The sequence below is a fragment of the Bos indicus genome, chromosome 13 (assembly GCF_029378745.1).
Source record: "Bos indicus isolate NIAB-ARS_2022 breed Sahiwal x Tharparkar chromosome 13, NIAB-ARS_B.indTharparkar_mat_pri_1.0, whole genome shotgun sequence".
NCBI classification, from domain to species: domain Eukaryota; kingdom Metazoa; phylum Chordata; class Mammalia; order Artiodactyla; family Bovidae; genus Bos; species Bos indicus.
Genome location: NC_091772.1, coordinates 17668292 through 17691857, shown reverse-complemented (window position 1 = coordinate 17691857; position 23566 = coordinate 17668292). Strand labels below are relative to the sequence as shown.

Genomic DNA, 23566 nt, shown 5'->3' with positions numbered 1-23566 from the left:
AGGTGGGGACCAGAGTCATCTGAAGATTAGTTCATGCACATGTCTGGCAGTTGGAGCTGGCTTTTGGATGGGGCATTAGTTGGGGGTGGTCAGTGGGGACACTGACAAGGTGCTCAGTATGTGGTCTGGGCTTCTTCGCAGCGTAGTGACTAATGGTAAGGGTGGGCTTTCCCATAGAGCAAAAGTCAGTTTCCCCAGACTCTGTCCAGTAAAAATCAGTTACTGAGGCCAGCACATATTTAAGGGGAGGGAATTTCAGAGAAAAGTGTCAAAGAATTTGTAGACAGTTTCAATGCCACCACCTCCACTCACTTCGACTTACTGAGTAATCATTCTGTCTAAAGGAAAGTTCTTTCCAACTCGGTGTCACTGAAATTCCCGCAGATTTTGTTGTTGTTTTGTTTGGTATGTTCTGTTCTGTGAAAAGTAACAAATGGTTACAAAAATTGAGGCATTTTTTTTGTTGTTCAGAAAAATGTATGGATCATCTCACTAAGTGATTAGGAGATGGGATTTCTTTAACCTTTTGAATTATTTTTCTTTGGAATGCAGTTCAAATTAGCAAAAACTATTCATAGTTCAGAAAAAGACTTATGGGATTAGAATCCATATTTACAAGATTTATTAATTAAAGTCTTATTTTCACAATCTTCTTTTGGGAAGCGTTTATTAACTCAGCCCTAGATAACTCAATACAGTATCCCTCAAACTTCTTTAAAACATGGGGCATTAAGAAGAGGGGAGGGAGTAAGAGACATTCTACTAAGAGGTGACTTGTAGTCATTTTATGGAGAAAAAATAGAAAAGAGTGTAAAATCAAGTGCACATGTAGTGTGACAAAGATGAGGACAGTGAAGAATATATTTTGTGACTCTTGGTGGTTTGAACTTCTTTCTTGATTCTCTGAGTAATCCCTGGGCCTACGTTCTACAATACAGATACCATCGTATCTATTTGGTCCTGGGTTTGAGTTAAGCTGTGCTCAGTCCACTTGCCTCATTACCAAACAGTATTGTTTTATTCTTGCAGATTGAGGATCTTACAGCAGAGCTGGAAGCTGCATCTTCAAAATGTCTGCACCTGGATGCAAAAAATCAAGTTCTTCGAGAGGAGTTATTATCTATGAAAGGAATGCAAAAGAAGTGTGAAAAACTAGAGGAGAAGAAAAAGAAGTTGGAGCAAGAAGTAGTGTACCTCAGAAGTCATATAGAAATGAATATGATCGAACACAGTCAAGTAGAGCAGTATAAACGGGAGATTGAAGAAAGGGCGAGACAGGATCTCGTAGAGAAATTAAAGGAAGTCAACCTATTTTTGCAGGTTAATTTGTTCGTCTGTTATGTGCTTGAATGCACCTCATTGTAAATTACATTTTGGATCTATACAGCTTCTGTGTTTCCTCTACTTCCCTAAGAGCAGTTGGTTTGGTAGTTTTCTGGAAGGAAGGGGGCACTTCCTTCTCCCTTTAAATATTTCCGTTTCCATCACAGTTATCACCAAATTGACCTATGAGAATGATTCTCACTAGAGAATCCTTTCATTTATAAGACCAATTGGTATAAAACAAGACTACTAGAAGGAAAAGAAAATATTGTGGTTTAGAACTGGTACCATCCTCTTGAGTTATTTTTAAGTTGTCTTGTTCAATTTTTAAAATTTTAAGTTGATCCTCTTGTTCTTTGAATTATCAGATTACATAAGCACCACTATAACAATAATTCTACTTGAATTTTATAATTCACATGTAATTCACCTCACATTGACGATAATTGTTTTAAACTTCTGCTCTTTTTTTTTTTTTAACCTTTAAAATTGCTTTCTGAATCACTGACTCAAAACTAAAGGGAGCAAATATCATTTTCCAGGTTAATGATTATTTTTTAAATACTATCTTTTAAAATTTGCCTTAGATACAAGCAGCATCTCAGGAGAACTTAGAGCAGTTACAAGAGAAGAATAATGCTTCCATAAGAAGTCAGATGGAACTCAGAATTAAAGACTTGGAATCTGAACTCTCCAAGGTGAAAACTTTGCAAGAAGATTCTCATAAAGCAGAGTTGGAAAAATATAAGCAACTCTACCTAGTAGAACTAGAAGTTAGAAAGTCGTTGGAAGGTAAACTAGACAAGTAAGTCAAAACACAGAATCACAGAAAGAAAATTTAGCTCGTTAATTTGTCTCTAAAGCCTAATTTGTATAGAGCGCAGTTCATGAGATGAGTAGGAAGTGAAAGCTAACTAGATGGTCACTGCTAGAGGGCGCCCTGAGACAAACTATTAATACTGTGTCCTTTTAAGTTTTTCTACACTGCATAAAAGGCATGCTTGTCAAATTGGGGGCAATTAAAACAGGGGTGAAAGGCAGGATAATTCACAGAGTGGCTAGAAATAGTATGGTGACCTGAGTGGGGGTGTGGAGGATGCAAAGGGCAGATGGCACCTCCAGTGCCTAGTCCAGGTTTCCCCACTGTCTGAAAGCAGAGCACTCCTAGGAAGCCTTGCATAAGCCAAAGCAGCATAAAGCAAAGAAGCAGGCACCCGAGGGCACGTTCTGCTAGTTGAAGCCTAAAATGAATATGCACAAGTGAAGCACAGGTGCTCCCAGATAGGGTTCAGGGTTGTGGTGACTTGACACTGAGACGTGGGATGTGGCTTCCAGGGAAGGAGCTCAGTTGGGCCAGTCTGCCTGCTTGGGGAGCATGATGCCTCTCACTGTAAAACATACAGTGAACCTTTTTATATGAAATCAAAAAGTCTCTTCAAAAAAAATTTTTTTTTTGATTATCAAAAACAGATGCCAACGTAGGCCTTTCCTAGAAGTGAAGTGACATAAAGTGAACTTTGGAAAAGCAGGGGATACTTGTAATTGTTCCTGGGGCTGTTTTAGCTCTTTTCAATCACCCGCTGACTTTCTTGTCCTCCCCTCTAGATTGTGACTCTAGATGATTCCTCAAAGCCAAAAGCTTAATTTCTCCAAGGTCATGAGTGAAACGTGTATACAAGGGTGGTGAAAGGAAGCACTTGAACGTGGCTTTGTGGGACGGGGTGTTTCTTCATCCCTGAACTGTTTCCTGGAGGCAGGTGTGTCTCAGAGGCAGCAGGTGTCACTGTGAGACCACCTCCCTTTCTCTCTGGTGCCCTTTCTCTCCTCTCCCAACTGTGACTTGTTACTTGAGGAGCCCCAGACACATGTGTACTTCTTTAGAGCAAGATTACAACTGTTATTGTTTACAGGAGGTCTGCTCTGTGTTTTCAGTGCTCAAACAGTTTATTGGGAATTCCATATACTATATGGAAACTTTAAAAATGCAAATCATTTTGGGAAACATGAATGAAATTGGTGTTTTCCATCTTCCCCAGGACTCATGAGAGGCTGGCGGTGATCAGCACCAAACTTGAGGTGGAGAAAGAGCAGAACAGATCTTTACTCAGCACTCTTAGCACGAGGCCAGTCCTGGAGCCCCCTTGTGTTGGAAATTTCAATAATCCTGTAGTGCTCAATGGAAATCTTACTCCAAGAGCAAACGTAGGTTTTTCTACCTCAATTCCACGCCCTTCGAATAACAGCATGGAGACTTACTTGACCAAGGTTAGTTCTATTATCTTTTTTCCACTGGGTTTCAGATTTCTGATATGAATGATCCTTGTTTTTAATTTGGTGAACTTCTGAGTTGTTTATTTGACTTAATGCACACAAAGTAAAAGTCATAATTAGCTGTGCTAATAAAGGAGACAGAAATTTTATGATTTTTTTGTCCCAGAGTTCATTTTAAGAGATACTTACTAAATTATTAAATTTCTTGAAAAGCTGTGTTTAAATTCTACTTAAGAAATGAAATCTTATTACCTAGTATCCAAAAGTATTCTTTCAGATGTTTCACTTCCTTTCTAATTGACTTCAGTTGGCAATGGTTCATAATCATTTCCACACTCTGCTGTATCCAATGAAGTTTTTCTGCCTCTAAGCATAAGTGAATCACTGGCATCTAAACACTAACCACATATGGATGCTTTTTGTTTAAAGGAATCCTAGATAAATCCTTTTTATGAATTAAGTAAACTTAAAATACTAAACCAAAACATTAATTTCTAGTATTTGCTTAACATTTTTTGTCATTTTCTTACATTTTGTCATTTCTTACAAAAATGACATTTTTGTCATTTTCTTTAATTGCTATTTTACCTATAGCATTTTTATTTAAAATTAAAAAAAAATCTTGCTGAGTATTTGTAGAATATTTCTAGATTTGTAGTTAATGCAAACATTTAAACATTATAAATGAAGCTCACTTTATCTCTATCTTGACATCACCTGGATGAATGGTATCTAAGATAGCAATGATGGGGAGTCTTTAAATTGCAACCAGTTTTTACTGTTTAATCATTGTGATTAAAATATCCATTTCAGTCAGTGCACACAGGTTTATGGTTTTGATGGTGTTTTCCTGATGTTTGTGGTGCACAGAGAAGTAGCCCTTGTTAAATGCAGTCTCAACCTGTTTTCTCATTTGGCTTCTTGCCATCGTAGGAGACCAAGTAAGGTTTCTTTGACAGCACTGCATCTACGTTGGGTCTTAGTACTTGAGAGCTGTGAAACTGGAGGACGTGCTTTAGCTGTGTGGTTACAGTGGGCCTCCGAACACTTCATCCCAAGTCAGACACTTCCCCACGCAGGCCTAAGAGGAGGAAGCAAATGCTTGACCCCTGTTCCAGGGGCAGGCTGCCTACTGTACACCCAAGTTCACGGTGCTGTGGGCACACTATCGGAGAAGTTCCTTCTCATAAGGAGGGTAGGAGTATAAGTCCTCACCTTGAGACTTTTCTCCTTCAAGTTCCCTGTTGAGTGTTTTTTAAAAAATTATCCTTTATAAATTAACTATATCAACTGACTGCTACATATAGGAGTTTGACAATAATTTAGTCTTGTTCTTGCCTTTAAAACATGATTTAGTTAGAAAGCTACTATGTCATGTCATGCCACAAGCATTATTGAACTATGTAAGGTTTTACATATTCATTTTCTCTGTTATAGTTAAAAATCTATGTGTTTTTTCTTAATTTAAGGAAGTAGCTGGCATAGGACTATGGACTCAGTAAGAAAGTCATTGGCTTTGTTACTTCTTTTGTAGAATTATGAACTTTGCCTAAAGCATGACTCTCATACCTTAAGTTTTTTTTTTTTTCACCCAAAGAAAATAACCTTTAAAAAAAAAAACAACTTTTATGTGGAACCATATTATATAAAATGGAGACAAGTATAAAGCCTTTTAGCCAAAGGAGTGGCCAGAGGTCCTGCACTTGTGACTTCTCAGTTCCTCAACCCTGCAGTGACCCCTGTGGGACCTTCCCCTTCTATGGGACATAGTTCGGAAGCTAACAGTTATGTGTTAATCCTTCTCACTAAACACCTTTAGAATAAAACCTTGCTGGTACATTGTTTTCTTATGTATAATTTTCTCACCTTTCTGTGTTTTTGTTAAATGGAAAAGTTTAAAGAAAATTGCAGATGTGTTCTCCTTAATAACATTCAACTCAAACTACTTCCTCCATTTGAACAGGATCCTCACCTAGAAATCAAAATAAAGGTCTCAGAAGTATGTATTTAGGGCAGGAGCTGTTAGGGGGAGAAGATAGTAATCTTGTGGGTCATTCCTAGGATCATGGGTCATTCTCTAATTCTTTGAAATTATGTGTACTTGATATACTGATATTTATTGTACTTTTTATCAGATTAAATAACATTCCATATATATGTTCTCTGTTATTTATAAGCGGAATAAGTAGGAATGCATTTTCTTTTATGTGATTATTTTTCTACTTAAGTAATCTTCAAGTTAGGTCTAGGCTCTCAAAGTATTATTTAAATTTAGTAAGCTGTATAACATTCCTATGATAATATCTCTTGCTTAACTTAAAGATAAATAATATTTGACTTATTTCAGATGCGGCAGGAGTTGGACAGGAGTATAACTAGAGAACTAAGAGAAGGTATGTTGCCGAAATGTATGAATTAAATTTAGATACTGATTTCTGAAATACACTGTAAACAATAAATGGCATCTCCTTCCACTGTTTGGATAACAGATGCTATGTTAAATGTTTTTTCTTATACATAGCTAATGAAAAATGTGAAAGCATGAGCAGTCACAGTGAAAAGTATTCTTCCTCATTTATTCATCATGTTCCATAGTTTTAAAAAAATCTCAAAAGGTCTATGTATTTCTATTTATTTCTGGCTGTATCCTTTCTCTACTGCTGCCATCACTGTGAAACTGTCCATCTGCACCCTGACACCATTCTCAGAAAGCATGGAGTTCATCAACGTCTCAAGTGTCTGGTAGTGGTTAAGGTAGAACACCCAGACTCAAGCAGTCATGTTTGCGTAGCTGTCACTTGGTGGGCGACTTAGTAATTTCTGTGTCATTGACTTTGTCACTAGTTTATCTCTTGCCCCCAGGAAAAGCTCCAAACACCTGCATCAATTTGGGTCCTTCCAAAGTAGTTGGCCTTATCTCTTTACCACCTTACTCTGGCCCTTAGCTGTGCATCTAACCAGCCAGACTGTGTAGGATCCCACAGATTCGCTTGCTCACCTCTGGTCTTTGTATGTGCTTCTCCCCTCTGTCTCTTGTACTTCTTCCTGTCCTTCAGGTAGCTACTTCCACAGCACCTCCACCAAAAAGCTGGCAGCATTGACACAAAGCCGGCTGTCCCTTCTGAGTGTTCCTTGTGCCATCTTGTATACCTTAGTATTTATGACTCCGTATGGAAATTGTCTGTTCATCTATTTTTACAGTTTATGGCATTATCATTTCTCAGGGTGACTGGGTCACCTTCCTCTTGTAATTCCAGTGTTTGTCACAGCACCTTAGCAGATAGTTATTGAGTAAATGAATGAAGAATGAGAAAGCCAGAAGCTCTGATACTCAGCCACATGTGGGAGCGTGGGCTGATTATATATAAATTGTAATCTTGTATTTTGTTTTCTGTCATTTATAGATATGTTTCATTTTTCAGAGCACTTAGAAATATCTCAGATTTTTGTTTTTTTGTTTTTCTTTACTGAGTTAAATATTTTAGAGAAAGAATGTAATCCTTTTTCTTTCCAGCTGCTGCTGAATTTGAATCTGAGTCCTATGGATTGTCTCCTCTAGGAGCTACAGATGGGTCAAATCTGTCTGAGGACCTGCTTTTGAAAACATCACAAGAATATGTACAGATTTTGAAGAAAAAATATATGATCTGAAAGATAAATAGTAAAAATTTCCCTTCTGGACTGTTTTCATGACATTTTAGTTGTTTCTCATTAAACATGATGAGAAAATCTTTATTAAAGGGAAATCTTTTTGTGTGTATGATGAAAATTTATATGGTATTTTAAAAATACTACTTTTAAGTAGTATTAGTACTACTTTTAAACAGTAGTATCCAAGTACTTTTGGTACTAAGTATTTTCTCTGCAGCTAACTTAAGCGATTTAAAAACCAGCACTGTTGAGTTTTCCATATTCAAAGTGAAAGTGTTAGTCACTCAGTCGTGTCTGACTCTGTGACCAATGGACTGCAGCCCACCAGTCTCCTCTGTCCTCCACTATCTTGTGGGGTTAGCTCAAATTCATGCCCATTGAGTTGGTGATGCTATCCAACCCTCTCGTCCTCTGTTGTCCCCTTTCTCTTTCTGCCTTCCATCTTTCCCAGCATAAGGGTCTTTTCCGATGAGTCAGCTCTTCACATCAAGTGGCTGAAGTATTGGAGCTTCAGCCTCAACATCAGTCCTTCCAGTGAGTATTCAGGATTGCTTTCCTTTAGGATTGACTGGTTTAGTCTCCTTGCAGTGTGAGGACTCTCGAGAGTCTACTCCCAACACCACAGTTCAAAAGCATGAATTCTTTGGCAGTCAGCCTTCTTTATTGTACAACTCTCATATCCGCACATGACTACTAGGAAATAGTGTATATATGTTAATCCCAATCTCCTAATGTATCCTTCCCCTCATGTTTCCCCTTTCATAACCATAATTTGATTTTGAGATCTTTTGAGTTGGTTTGTGTAAATAAGCTTATTTTTATTAAATTCCACATGTGAGTGATGTGATACTTGTTTTTCTCTGAGTTACTTAGTATTGTAATTCCGAGATCCATCTGTGTTGCTGCAAATGGCATTATTATTTCTTTTTATGGCTGAGTAATATTCCATTTTCGTTGTGTGTGTGTGTGTGTGTATACCGCATCTTCTTTATCCATTCTTCTGTTGATGGACACTTGGGTTGCTTCAATGTCTTGGCTACTGTAAATATTTCTGCAGTGAACATTGGGGTGCATGTACCTTTTTGAATCATGGTTTTCTCCAGATATATGCCCAGGACTAAGACTGCTGAATCATATGGCAACTCTGTATTTAGTTTCCATAGCAACCTTTATAGAGTTTTCCACAGTGGGTGTACCTAGTTGGATTCCATAAGCAGTGTAGAAGGGTTCCCTTTTCTCCACACTCTCCAGCATTTATTGTTTGTGTATTTTTTGGTGGTGGCTATTCTGATTGGTGTGAAATGATACCTTATTATAGTATTTCTGCATTTCTATAATAATTAGTGATGTGGAGCATCCCTTCTGAGCATCCCTCGTGTGCTTTTTGGTCATCTGTAGGTGTTCCTTACAGAAATGTGTATTTAGATCTTATACTCGTTTTTTGATCAGGTTGTTTGTTTTTTGATATTGAGCTCTTTGAGCTGTTTGAATATGTTGGAGATTAATCCCTTGTCAGTTGCATCATTTGCAAATATTGTGTCCCATTCTGTGGGTTGTCGTCTGTCTCATTTACGATTTCCTGCACTGTGCAAAAGCTTTTAAGTTTAATTATATCCCGCTTGCTTATTTCTGTTTTTATTTTCATTACTCTAAGAGGTAGATGAAAAAAGATCCTGCTGTAATTTATGTCAGAGTGTGTTCTGCCTATATTCTGCTGAGTTTTACAGGACTTGTCTTATATTTAGTGTTTAGTCCATTTTATTTTTGTGTATGATGTTAGGGAGTGTTCTAATTTCCTTCTTATACATGTAGCTGTTGAGTTTTCTCAGCACCACTTATTGAAGGAGCTGTCTTTTCTCCTTTGTATAGTCTTGCCTCCTTTATCCTAGATTAATTGACCCCAGGTACATAGGTTTCTCTCTGGACTTTCTGTTTTGTTCCACTGATCATTAAATGTATTTCTGTTTTTGTGCTAGTACTGTGTTTTGATTACTGAAGCTTGCAGAGTAGTCTGCAGTCAGGGTACCTGATTCTGTCGGCTCTTGCTTGACTTTCTCAAGATTGCTTTGTCTATTTGGGGTCTTTTGTTCCCATACACACTGTAAAATTTTTTGTTCTAATTGTGTGAAAAATGCCATTGGTAATTTGATAGAAATTGCACTGAATCTGTAGATTGCTTTGGATACTATAGTTATTTTGACAGTTACACAGTTATAATGTCACTTTCATTTCTGTATTTATTTCAGTTTCCTCTCTTTCCTTCTTAGTTTAGGTAAGGGTTTGTTGATATTGTTTGTTTCTTTCAGGAAATGAACTTACAGTTCTTGCATATGAGCACTGGGCAGTCGGGCACAACAGGCCTCTGTGCGCACGGGCAATGTGTTTAGAGGTGTCTCTTAGCAACCATCATTCTGGGATGAAAGATTCCAAACCGTTGAGCTTCCCAACTGGGAGGTTGTGGCGGGACAGCTCTGGCTTACCTGTAGTGCTCGTGTTGGGTTTAGGGGACTGTGAAGAGCCGACGGAGTGGTGAGGTGTGTTTGGAGTCCGTAGGCTCTGCAATGAAGATTTTTGGCGTCAGGAGTAAGAACGGCAAGTCGCCCTTAGGCTCCTCCATCAACCCGGTGAGAGACAGCAGTCATGGAATCAACTTCCAGCCCGGGTACCGCATCCGAGACAAAGACCTCAGAAAGAGCCACAAAGCTGCCATTGTGGGCAATGTAGCCAAAGTGCAGCATGTTCTGTTGTTTGGAAAAAATGGCCTGAATGACAGGGACAAGACAAACAGGTAAGCGTGGTGGAAGGGCCTGGCAGAGATCCCGCCTGTGAGTTTCCCCTCCAAGGCTCCTGGATACCTTCCTGGGATCCAGCACCCCCGCAGACTTCATAGGCAGCAAAAAGCCTTAGCTGGTTTTGGACCCACTTATAATTCCCCTTATAGAGCTTTACTGATAGTTTTGAAGTCATTTAACTGAATGTTGGTAATCACAGAAATGAAATGAAACATGAATAGCATCTGTTTTTCCTTTCTTCCTCCTCCTCTTTATTTGCATGGGTTAGCATGATGTACTCATGAGTAAAAGCTCTCAAGTTATATAGCCTTCAAGAAATCTTCTGAACCTCCTGGCTCTCATATTTTTTCTCATGTGATTTCTGAAAGCACTTCTTCATGGATCGCCTATCGTGGATCATGGCAGTGGACAGATTTCTGATGTTGTCAGCGTCTTATTTTTTAATATACACATTTTTTATACCGTAAGGTTATATATTACAGAAAACTGCATAGTGAGCAAAATAATTGCCATGCCAAGTCAAATTCTGGATTAAAAATTCTTCAGATACAATTCAAGATCCACTTTATATCAGTGTACACTTAGGTATATGTGTTCTTTGCTGAAGGACCTTAGAAGACAGCTTTGAAGTAGGAAGCTGGCCGTGTCCTTGAATAGGAAGACATGTTCTTAGGATGTATGGTCTTTTCTATATTTAAACCAAATCAATATTTCATGGTTTTAAAGATTTTGGGTTACATATGCTGTCTTTAATTGTTGTGGTGAAATTAAAAGTTTTGTATAGTAGAGGAAGATTTGCCCTTCTAGATAACAAAATGTGCTATAAGTGCCCACCAAGTGTTCATTTACTGACAACTGAAAAGATGGATAAATGAATGGAACAGAATGCCCAAACACCCAAATGTATGTAAAACTTTAGAACTTGATAATGATGACCTTTTCTTTTAGAAATGATAAACTGTGTGTAGATGGTGGAGAAATAACCTGGTAAAAGAGAAAAGTAACTCAATTTTTATCTCACCAAAAAGTTTCAGATAGAGTATGGATCAAACATTTCAAACATGCACAGTGAGAAAAGTACCAGAATAAAACTCAGATTCCTATTTATACATTTTTAATCTGCTGACAGAGACCTTCTGTTTTTTCTATTTCTGTTTCTTAACCTTAATTTTTTTTTAATTGGAGAATAATTGCTTTACAATGTTGTGTTGTTTTCTGCTGTATAACATCATAAATCAATTGTAAGTATACATATATCCCCTTCCTTGTGAGCCTCCCACCCCAAAGACCTTTCTAAGAATGATTTCAAAAGTAAGAATTCTGGAGTTTCATGGATTTCGGCACAAAGAAAAGAAAAGAAATCTGGATGTTGATTTAACATTTTAACAACACACAAAATTTAAAACTCTCTGTAGATCAAGCTGTCTATGGGCAAGTCGGCTTAGCAGACAGGCTTGTCTTTTTGGCACTAGTAGAAACGTGGCACAGATAAAAATGATTTCTCACTTTCAATTTTTTTTAGAATTTTTTTTGAGGATTGATATTTTCTGACAACTTTCAGCCTTTTCAGAAGTCAAGGGAATCTAGGGAGTTCCTTGGTTGTCCAGTGGTTAAGACTCATTGCTGTGGGCCCAGGGTTCGATACCTGGTGGGGGAACTAAAATCCTGCCAGCTACCAGGATGTATTGTACAACATGGGGAATATAGCAAATATCGTATAATAACTTTAAATGGAGTACGACCTATAGAAATTGTGAATCACTATGTTGTGTATCTGTAATATATAATAATATGTAATATGCATCATCTATACTTTAATTAAAAAGAAGCAGCCTTAGACAAAAAGACCTTATGGTAATTAGATCAACAGGAAAAATGAGAAATGAACAAACAAAAATGCTACAAATTACAGTTGTACAGACATTGTGAATTATAAATTTCATTCCAATGTCAGAGATGTTAAAATGTGAGAAAATGAATGTATTAGAATCATTGAAGTACAGTGTTGTCTCTAATCCTCAAAATGTATCTGCAAAGGAGGTGTGATATCCTTTGACTTCATTGAGATGTTGTCCTTGTAAAATAGTAGTAATAGTAATAAGTATGATTATATTACCTAACAGTTACTGAGCTGTTAACCTGTGCCAGGAACAGTTCTAAACTCTGCATGGATCTCATTTAAGCATCGCAGTGCTGTCCTGTGAGAGAACTACTTCTCTCTCTCCATTTTGTTGATGAGGAAATTGAGGCACAGAGAGGCTGAGCGACAGCTGACAGAGTGAAAGTCAAATTCAAATCCAAGTTGAGCTGAATCTCAAGGTCATGGTCATTCTATTCAAGTAAATTGTTCTTTCATTACTGTGTTAAGCAGAGCTAATGCTAATATATAATGTTCTTTCTCCAGAAGGAAACGAAATATTTGTTTTAGAGCAATAGGAATATCACGCTATTGAATGTCTTCAATCACAGGAACAATTGTTTATTTTGAAACAGTAACACTACAGTTTACTGAAAACTCCTCTTGCTTTCATAGGACTGCATTCCACTTGGCATGTGCCAATGGCCATTCAGCGGTGGTCACTCTGCTCCTGGAGAGAAAAATGCCTGCTTAACCTCCGTGACAATGAAAACAGGACCGCACTGATGAAGGTAGATGGGGCAGCGAACCGTGTCCACACGAGGTGGATGTGATCTAACTACTGAGACAAAAGTGAATTCATCTCATTTAGATATAGCAAACTGGTGAAGCCTGTGGCCTGTTTACTTTGAATTCCTAGAATTTACACTCTGTTTCTTGGCACAACACTAACAGGCCATAGAATGCCAAGAAGAGGAGTGTGCGACTCTTCTGCTGGAGCATGGTGCCGACCCAAATGTCATGGACGTCTGTGGGAACACCGCTCTCCACTATGCTGTCTTTTGCCAGAATATATCACTCACAGCAAAGCTGCTTTCCTGCGACGCCAATATAGAAGCCAGGAACAAGGTATATCTCAACTATATTTACAAAATATTTGCGAAGCATTTTTTTAAACTAGAAGTGTTTTATTTCTAACTATGTAAACAGGTAAACTGAATAGTGTCCATCAAGCCCTGTTACCATGGAAACAACTCCAAAACCAATGCAGGGGGTGGGGGAAAATGTTGGAGCCCACAGAGAGGGCAAAGCTCTGTCTCCCAGCCAGCCGTCTACCCCAGAGGAAGATTTCCCATCAGGACGTGCCCAGGAGTGGGTGGTAGGCTCAGAGCCCACAAATGATGAAGGCCTGGGAGGAGTAAAGTGATGTGAGGAGTGGCTGCTTCCACAGGCTCAGGGAATGGGTGCCCCTGGGGGTGGGTGGGAGGAGGAACCAGTGCCCATGAGGGGAGCCGGTTGAGTGCAAGTGGGCCTGGAGGCAGCAGGCCTGGAGCCCTGAGCCCTCCAGGACCCTGGTTCTGAGATCTGGCCAAGAGGGTCAGGTCATGTTTGACTCCCAGCAAGGGCGTTCACTTGTGTTGGTGACCGCTTGGTTCGCGATGTACACCTCGGGGTCTCCCGCGCTCAGCCCCGGGTTGCTGCTCGGTGGGGTTGCAGCTGTGCGTGTGGAGCTGGTAATGGCGAAAACTTGCCTGAAATCACAACAGTTGTAGGTGATACAACTTAGGCCTTCTGACTCCTCAAGTCCAGAGTTCTCTCTATGGAAGGTAATATTCTCAGGACTTCCCTGGTGGCCCAGTGGTTAAGACTCCATGCTTGCTTCCACTACAGGGGATGCAGGTTTGATCCCTGGTCAGGGAACTAAGATCCCACACGCTGTGTGGCAAAAAAAAAAAAAAAATATTCTCCCTTCCAAATCCAACAGAAGGATTCAAAGCAGCTTCTAAAACCCTCAGGTTTAAATTCTCTGTCCTTTTTCAGAAACCACTGTGGAACATCATAACCAAAGCTCCAACTTCCAGTACTTAGAAAACGTAAGTGTAAGGAGAGTGGAAGTGTTAATCCTTCAGTCGTGTCTGACTCATTGCCACCCCAAGGACTGGAGCCCACCAGGCTCTTCTGTCCATGGAATTCTTCAAGCAAAAATACTGGAGTGTGTAGCCATGCCCTCTTCCAGGGGTCCTCCTGACCCAGGGATCGAACCTGCATCTCCTGCATTACAGGCAGATTCTCGACTGTCTGAGCCACCAGGGATGCCCATCAGGAAAGTGTAAACATGACATCACTAGATACTATACACTCAAAATGGAAAAAGCTCTAAATATTTTTGAATTCATTGGAAGTTTGAGCTGAATGAGAAGCAAACGTGCTAGCTCCTCCAAGGACTTGCTCTCAATGTAGAGCCAAGTCCCTCTTTCCCTACAAACCCAAAGGCCTACTCTCAGAGGTCCCCAGTTAGGGTCTCTGATGCCTACAAATACCTGCTCCTCTCGTGGAACAGCAACCACTTACTACAGCAAGCAAGGATGGAGAGAGCTTTTTTCCCTATGTGTGTTTCAGGAATGGAGAAAGAAAGGAAAAACAAGAAAATGATCGTGATGTACGGACTAGACTGTATTTCTAAAGATTTGAAAGGCTTTTTCTACCGTCAATTCATCCCACAACCAAGTGTAAGTACCTATGATGCCCCAGATTCATAAAAAACATCTCGAGGGCTCCCTCTCTTGGCATCTCTGGGGTCACATGCTACTTGAGACACTACAGATTTAAAAATGAATGATTTCACCTGTCCACAAGGTAGCTCTCAAAACACACACAAGTTACTATACATAAGGCATGACAGGTGCTACACAAACGCACTTATGAAATGCTATGGGAGTGAAGACAAGTGACCAGTTAGGAATGATGAAAAAGGCTTTATGAAGAGATCAGCCTCACAAGGTGAGCAGGATCCAGGAACACAAAAGAAACGCATGGCAGTGGAGTGGTGGAAGTCGGGTTTCATCACACGGAGAGGCTCACGAGGATGAAAAGGGAATCTGCAAACACAGAGTACAAAGGCCCTCAAGTATAATGCGTGGTCAGCTGGGAACCTGAGGGTATGGGGGAAGGTCGGGGCGTCTGGGGAAGGGTCCTGACAGGCAGGGTGGAGAGGATCGCGGGGTGAGCCCTGGGGAGGGTCGCCAAGCGTTCCCGCCGGACCCGAGTCCATGGCCATGACCGCGCTCCGGGTTCAGCGGCGGCTGTGCTGGTTGGTGCTGGATGAGAGGAGCTGCACGCGGCTGGGCGCACGGGCTGCGCGGGACCTGCCGGAGATACCCTCCTGCACACGCTACGTGCCACAGCCTCTGGGACATCTTGGCCTATCTGGGACCTGGACATCGAAGCCGTCCACCAGGACTACAAGCGGGCTCTCTCTGCACGAGGCTGCCTCCATGGGACACCCGGACTGTGTGCGGTACCTGCTGGCCCGGGGGCCGCCGTCGACTGCTTGGAAGGCCGACTGGTAAGTGGTGGGCCCTGTAGAGAGACCCCCACCCTTTCCTGCCGATTGCAGATTCCCACGCTTGGTCAGCCTCCACACCATAGCCTCTCAGGCTTCCCCTACAGAACATCATTGCTGTCCTTGTGGGGTTAACTGCTCCAGCCTTCTGTTTCAGACTGCCTCCCATGATAGAGCAGAGAGCTGTAATGAACATGTTCAGATCCCCTGGAGAAGGAAATGGCAACCCACTTCAGTATTCTTGCCTGGAGAATTCCATGGACAGAGGAGCCTGGCAGGCTACAGTCCATGGGGTCTCAGATTTGGACACTACTGAGCGACTATCACTCATTCACTTACTGCCGGTAGCAAGGGTCCCAGGTGTCATGTTTTTCTGGAAACATCTCGCTAAATGATTATTGCACAGATGACATTGTTCTAATTTTCTGTTTTGAAATTCCTAGTTATAGCTTATCGGAAATTTGCAAAGACAGCTGGGAAGTCCCATGCACCTTTTCCCTGTATTGCCCCAAAGTTAATGTCTTACAACTAGAGTACAGTCACAAGAAGAAACTGACACTGCTATGACATTGCTACTATCAGGGCCCTTACTACCATTTCACAGGTACATAGATGAGCACAGGTGTGTGGGGTCCTCTGTGAAGTTTTATCACATGACCTCCACAGTCACCATGCTCACCTGTAACCATTATATAAAGCAGTTGCATTCTGTTATTAACAGATGCACACAATCTTCAGTACTGACTGTCCACCTCTGTAGACATTTGAACACCTGAAGTTTCACACCATGATAAAGTTCCTGAATGAATCCACAAGGGATTCCTGATCTTACATAAACAAGAAGAACATCAGAAAGATACAGCTAAGTAAAGTGCATCTTGCCCACTGGCATGGGGGAATACGCCTGCTTACGTTTTGAGGTTTGGGCTTTGGCCGTGACTGAGCCCAAGACATTTTCTTCTGCTGGTCCAAAGATAGTGGAGGCGTAATACCTTTTTAAAAACAGTTCTGTGGATAAAGAAACAGCCTCCCCAAACAACCATCAGAAGGCCAAGTCTCATTTGACTCTGTGCTTAGGAAGTGCCGTTACAGCAAGACATTTTGCCCGTTCTCACCTTACTGGCTTTCTCATGTCCCTTCTACCCTGGATTCATTCCCTCTGTGAAGCACTTCTTCAAGATTCCAGCCTTCATGTATCTTGGTTTCTCCTTTTTGATTTTTCGTTCACTCTCATTACTACATTACCAAAACTAAAAAAAGCAAAACATTTTAAATACAGCAGTGTGTACATGACTGTCTCAAACTCACTAGCTATCCCAACAAGGACCTACTGTATAGCACAGGGAAGTCTGCTCAATGTTATGTGGCAGCCTGGATAGAGAGGGGTTTGGGGGAGAATTGTTGTTCAGTTGCTCATTCGTGTCCAACTCTGTGTGACGCCATGGACTGCAGCATGCCAGGCTTCCCTATTCTTGACCATCTCCCGGAGCTTGCTTAAACTCATGTCCATTGAGTCAGTGATGCCATGCAACCATCTCATTTTCTGTCATCCCCTTCTCCTCCTGCTTTCATTCTTTCCCAGCATCAGGGTCTTTTCCAATGAGTCAGCTCTTCACATCAGGTGGCCAGAGTATTGGAGCTTCATCGTCAGTCCTTCCAATGAATATTATGGGTTGATTTCCTTTGGGATTGACTGGTTTGATCTCCTGACTGTCCAAGAGATTCTCCAGAGTCTTCTCCAAGGGGGAGAATGGATACATGTATTATATCTATAGCTGAGTCTCTTTACTGTTCACCTGAAACTATCACAACATTGTTAATCGGCTATACCCCAATAAAAAATAAAAAATTAAAGAAACAAAAAAATGAAACAGTGTTGGTAGTTAATACCAAAGCAGTCCTGTTTAGTCAAAGGCATGGTTTTTGCAGTAGTCATGTATGGATGTGAGAGTTGGACCATAAAGAAGAGCTGAGAGCTGAAGAGTTGATGCTTTTGAACTGTGGTGTTCAAAAGAGAAGACTCTTGAGAGTCCCTTGGACTGCAAGGAGATCAAACCAGTCAATCTTAAAGGAAATCAGTCCTGAATATTCAGGACTGAAAATCAGTCCTGAAAGGACTGATGCTGAAGCTGAAGCTCCAATACTTTGGCCACCTGATGTGAAGAACTGATTCATTAGAAAAGACCCTGATGCTGGGAAGGATTGAAGGGAGGAGGAGAAGGGGACTTCAGAATGAGATGGTTGGATGACATCACCAACTCGATGGACATGAGTTTGAGCAAGCTCCAGGAGTTAGTGATGGACAGGGAAGCCTGGCTTGCTGCAGTCCATAGGGTCACAAAGAGTCAGACACGACTGAATGACTGAACTGAACTGATTTTCCAGTAGTCATGTATGGATGTGAGAGTTGGACCATAAAGAAAGCTGAGCACCAGAGAACTGATGCTTTTGAGCCGTGGTGCTGGTGAAGACTCTTGAGAGTCCCTTGGACTGCAAGGAGATCTAACCAGTCAATCCTAAAGGAAATCAATCCTGAATATTCACTGGAAGGACTGATGCTGACACTGAACCTCCAATATTTTGGCCACCTAATGCAAAGAGCCAACTTAATAGAAAAGACCCTGATGCTGGGAAAGACTGAAGGCAGGAGGAGAAGGGGATGACAGAGGACTAGATGGTTGGATGGCATCATCAACTCAATGGACATGGGTTTGAGCAAGCTCTGGGAGATGGTGAAGGACAGGGAAGCCTGGTGTGCTGCAGTCCATGGGGTCACAAAGACTTGGAGAAGACTGACCCCCTGAACAACAACAATAACACATAAAACAGATAACCAACGAGGACCTGTTGTATATCACAGGGAGCTCTACTCAGTTTTATATAATAACCTCTATGGGAAAAGAAGCTGAAAAGAATGGAGATATGTATGTATATAGAACGGATTCACTTTGCTGGACACCTGAAACTAACACAACACTGTGAGTCAAATATACTTCAGTGAAATTTTTCAAAAATTGCTTCCTGCTGGAACAAGGCTTTATATCTCTTTAGAACAAATCTCTCCAACTCCTAATAAGTATCTCAGATTCTAAGGGGTCATTCCTATGACTTCCTTCCATTAAATTTGCAGTTTCCTGAAGTACCTTTATTCAGTCCAGTGGGTCATGAGCATTGAGGGGCCCAATGACAACCAGTAACAACCCACGAGAGAGAAGAAGCCACATTTTGTTGGTTTTCGAATTTCTAGCATCCAGCACAGAGACTAGACTCTGGACTTGGTTGGTTTGGTGTGCAGCTTCTGAAGGACATGATACTCACTCAATAGCCGAGGTGGGGGAATATGATACACAGAGTATTTTAAGAAGATAGGTTTTTCTAGACTTTTCAGACTAGGTGGGTAACGAATGAAAACCTCCTAACTAGGAACATTCCCCCCACCTCTTGAATCTATTTAAAATAAAGGAGGACACACTAAAAAGAAAACCTAATGGACATGGAGCAGAACACTGTGAGGACCTCCCCATGGCACCTGCCTCTTGCTGGTAGAAAAGCTTTAGCCTCTGAGGCTTTGCCCAAGTCCCAAAGAGCAAACGTAATCAGAGAAGTGCGAAAATGCTGAAATAAAACGGTCCAAGACAAAATAACAATAGTTAAAACATCAAAGTCAGCTCCTCCTCAAGGGCTGTAGATAACATTCTGAGCCATATCCTGGAGTTCTGCAGATACTGAAACCCCCACCAGGTGGAAGAAGTTAACCGCATGCTGACTATACCTATGTAGACCCCAGACCAGTTGAAACCTGGTGGTTGATGATACTGACTCCTAAAACCACCCACTTAGCTCACCACCAACCAATCCAGAAGGATGTACACCAGCTATCAGGCATCTCACACCCTCACCCCTAACGGTGCCTTTAAGAACCCTTCCCGGAATTTGGGGGAGAATGAATGCATGTATATGTGTGGCTGAGTCACTCTGCTGTGCACCTGAAACTCACCACATTGTTCGTTGGCTATGCTCCAATAATATACGTTTTTTAAAAAAATTATTTTTGTCCTTAGGAAACCTAAGCCACATATTTTTCTTTTTCTAGTTTACCAAGAAATGCATTCATTTTTTGCAAAGTCAGTTTAGATGTTTTTGTGAAGGTATATTTTAGATGTGATTAGTATTTAAAGCAGTAACTTTGAATAAAACTGATTTCCCCCCATAATGTCCATGGGCCTCATCCAATCAGCTGAAGACTGCAAGCCCAAATATTGAGGTTCCTCACAGTGGAAGGATGTTTTCAAATTGTGCTAGAGAAGACTCTTGAGAGTCCTTTGGACTGCAAGGAGATCAAACCAGTCAATCCAAAAGGAAATCAACCCTGAATATTCATTGGAAGGACTGATACTGAAACTGAAGCTCCAATATTTGGGCCACCTGATGCAAAGAGCGATTGCTCGGAAAAGACCCTACTGCTGGGAAGGACTGAAGGCGGGAGGAGAAAGGGGCAGCACAGGACAAGATGCTTGGATGGCGTCACCGACTCAGTGGACATGAATTGGAGCTAACTCCAAAAGACAGTGGAGGACAGAGGAGCCCTGAAGACTGCAGTCCATGGGGTCGCAAAGAGTGGAACACAACTTGGTGACTGAACAGCAACCGAAAAGTGGAAGAGTTCAAGTCTGAAGCATAGAAACCCTGGCTGAGTTTCCAGACTATTGTTCTGGGGATTCAGGTTCAAGACTGCAACATCAACTCTTCCCTGAATCTGCAGTCTGCTGGCTCACTCTACAGATTTCAGGTCTCCTGACAGACGGATAGATAAATAGTGAATCCCCTACTGTCTTTATTCCCCCTCTGGAGAACCTTAAAAATTCTACTGTATTCTAGCAGTGTGGTTCTAGTTATGTTTCACTATATCCAGGCAGCAGGAATATAGTTATGTTTATTATTATAGTAAAATACATTGTGGTAGTCATCTTGTAAGTCAAATCATTATGCTCTACACCTTAAACTTATACACTGCTGCATGTTAATTACATCTCAATAAAACTGGAAGGGAAAAATTGCAATTTGGGAAACAGAGATTCAGGTTAAACTGAAAGAGTGTTCCAAAAAGGAGTCAGGGGTTTATGAAGACAAAAGGCCACAGGTTGTCAAAAATTGCCTGATGAGAACTGTGAACGACTCTGATACAAGCCAGGAAATATTTGTCCTTACAGAATCACAAGTTATTTAGGGGAGGGGTGGTCCAAGAAGTAGCTTGAGTTTTTGGCAGATATTCTGAAGGACTTCATTAGGACAACAAATGATCGGAAGGTCAGATTCCATCTAGGCTGAGACATGCCTGTGTCACACTCATTAATGGCCTCCTGGCTCTGTTTCAGAGAGCTCTTTAGGGAGCATTATTGTTGTTGAGTGGCTAAGTCATGTTCAACTCTGTGACCCAATGGACTGCAGCACGCCAGGCTTTCCTATCCTTCACTATCTCATGGAGTTTGTTCAAATTAGGGAACGTTACCAACTCCATGGTTTTTCTTTCACAAAAGGCAGTATGAAATCTGTCCCTGACTTCTGCTGAAGTGAACAACTGTAACAGGGAAGACCCTTTTGTATTCTATTACAAGTTCAGCACTAAAGGGATGTTGCCTTTATGCTTATATGATACATGGTTGCTCTTCGCTGGGAGCCTTGCCTCCCGCATAATAAGGATTAACCTTAAACACCTGTATTTACCTCCCAGGAAACAACCTGACCAAGCCCACCTGTCAATGACTGCAGGAAGGGGATTAACACATTCCCTTCAGAAGCTGATGGGAACCAGGAAAGGTTTGACTTTACTCTTTCTCCTTTTAGTGTAAACCAAGCCTGAATTCTAACTCAGGAAAGATGGTTCTTATGGGACATGAGTCCACCATTAACTTGATCTACCAGCTTTCCAAACAAAGTTGCTATTCCTTGCCCCAATAATTCATCTCTTGATTTATCGGCCCATCCTATAGGAAGCAACAGGACTTGGTAACAGGATGGTGCTACTTATGTCTAAGGCCTTCAAGTGAGCGTCAGCTCACTGGCTGGTGCTGCTGTATACGTAACAGTTTACCAGAGATCTCTTCCTTGCAGACGAGGCAGTCTCTGCCAGTTGTAAATGAGCATAGCTCCCTGTACTCAGGTGTGTCCTGTGGGGGAGGACAAAAACTATCCTTCTAGGTTCATCTGGCTGGTTAAGAAGCGACTTAACATGAGACAGATTAACAGGAGAAAAGCAAACAAAAGGTTAACAACATGTATACTTCTGTATACATGGGTGAGAACCAGAAAATGTGAGTAACTCACCAGAATGGTTGAAACCCTCACCTTAAATGCCATCTTCAGCTAGAGACAGAGGAGGATGCTGTGGGTACTGGTTTGGGACTAGAATGTGGAGGAAGGTGATTCACATGGAGATGGAAAAGCAAGTGTTTGGAACTCTCTGTAAATATTTGGAGTTCCCCTGACCACACCTGGCCCACATTTTTTCTCAGTATCTCTCATAGTAGCTGTCTTCCTGGGCCAGCCCCTTTATCTAAACTATTCAACATTTAAGGAGGCGGTCAAAAGAAAGGCTTTGAGTCTTTTGTTTCTTAAAAATATTCTGCCTAAAATCATTCTCTTGCCAAAGAGACACATTTGGGAGTGACAAATTTTGCTTCCCTACAATGCCCTGGATCAGGTAGAAAAGGTTAATACGGAAACACAAGGAGGAAGCCACCTTGCTTCCCAAAATAGTCCCTAAAATTTTGGGGGACTTGGCTTAGATTCCTGAATCTAAGACTTGGGGGACTTTGGCTGAGACCAATTTCTTTTGCTCAGTAAGGGTCTTGCTGATTAAATGTTGCCCAAGACAAGCCAAAAGGATTTGGTGCCCATCAACTTCAAGTTTCCTTGGACTGGTTACAGTGGCTGAATTGCAGCCTAAAACTCTTCTAGGAACAAGGAGGGAAATTGTGGGGAAATAAACTTCCCTGGGATTTCTCAGTGGTTTTGTAAAAAGCCCAGATCTTCTGAGACTCTTCAGCGCAGACATCTGCAACCGTTCATCTAATTAATAGCTCTGATCTGAAAGAATTCATAGTCTCATCTCCCCAAGGAGCAGGAGAGACCTACAACCCAGAGTAGGTCCCCCAAAGGTGCTCCATCTCCCTAAAAATCTATATTTCAAAAAGGGATGAGGCCCAGAACCTTGGAGACTCCAGGTCAGGCTCCTGGAGAGATTTTGTTATCAGCAAAGCCCATAAACAGTTACCAGGTTAAACAAACAAACAAACAATATTAGGAATAAAAATACTAACCTCCTTTCCCTTGTGCGTAGTCTGGTTTCTCTTGCTTGCTGGGTGTTTCCTGCAGAGGCCTTGCTTCCGGCTCTTCAAACCCCAGTTCCTGGTGTGAACCAGCTTGGCCGATGTTCTTGCTTGGGCTGGGGGTGCCGTGTGCGGAGACGCTGCACCCACCTTAATGCAAGATGGCAATGAGCCTTGTGAGCCCCATTACTGGGAGCAGCTGCGCCTGTCTCTGCTCCCCAGAACCCCACCAACTCCACCCACTCCCCCGCTGATGAAAGCCCTACGGAACAGCCCCGCCCATGGCCTGTTGGAGAGTGTGGACTGCACAATGGGTGCTCCCACTTCTCAGTTCCTTTGCTTCTCAACTCATTCCATTGGCGGAGAAACGCTGGGCAGAAGGACCCTTTTTGGGGTGGGTGATCCTTTACTTACGTACCAAAGGCCAGAGTAAGGAGGACATCCTTCCCAGGAGAGGAGAAGGCCCTTCTCAGCAGCAGGGACAAGGTTTTCTTCCGTTCTGCATCTGCTGTTGTGGAACAACTGACCTGCTCTCAACACACGGCCCCAGGGGCAGTCCTGGGCGAGGGGGCAACACCTGTATGTTTACTGTGAGATACTTAATAAGAACTGTGTCTCTGATCACAATGACCTGTCCGTGCCTTCAGGATAAAAGGAATGAATACTGAAAGCCTAGCCAAAAGGAGGGAGTGTCTCCAAAAGGTCAGTTAGAGTGAACGCCAAGAGGAGGAATTCAGATAGACAAGGGCAGGAAAGGTGTGGCTTTGATTCAGCGATGTGG

The 23566-nt window shown here is 41.7% G+C and overlaps 2 protein-coding genes across 6 annotated transcripts in view; both read left to right on the top strand.

The window, feature by feature from the left end:
• Positions 1-8087, top strand: part of ANKRD26 (ankyrin repeat domain containing 26) — a 67773-nt gene extending 59686 nt beyond the window's left edge. For both annotated transcript variants that reach the window (XM_070801997.1, XM_070801996.1), the window contains 5 exons: positions 1030-1320; positions 1911-2128; positions 3360-3588; positions 5942-5987; positions 7109-8087. In XM_070801997.1, the coding sequence (XP_070658098.1) occupies positions 1030-1320; positions 1911-2128; positions 3360-3588; positions 5942-5987; positions 7109-7245 (921 nt within the window). In that variant the 3' untranslated portion in view covers positions 7246-8087. The remainder of the gene's footprint in view (positions 1-1029; positions 1321-1910; positions 2129-3359; positions 3589-5941; positions 5988-7108) is intronic.
• Positions 8088-8198: 111 nt separating this feature from the next.
• Positions 8199-23566, top strand: part of LOC109568002 (uncharacterized) — a 62312-nt gene continuing 46944 nt past the window's right edge. For 2 of the 4 annotated variants that reach the window (XM_070802002.1, XM_070802003.1), the window contains exons 1-5: positions 9904-10033; positions 12571-12686; positions 12850-13023; positions 13936-13988; positions 14515-15460. In XM_070802002.1, the coding sequence (XP_070658103.1) occupies positions 15165-15460 (296 nt within the window). In that variant the 5' untranslated portion in view covers positions 9904-10033; positions 12571-12686; positions 12850-13023; positions 13936-13988; positions 14515-15164. Of the gene's footprint in view, positions 10034-12570; positions 12687-12849; positions 13024-13935; positions 13989-14514; positions 15461-23566 lie in introns of all 4 variants that reach the window. The other 2 variants (XR_011570320.1, XR_011570321.1) reach the window with 2 other exon arrangements.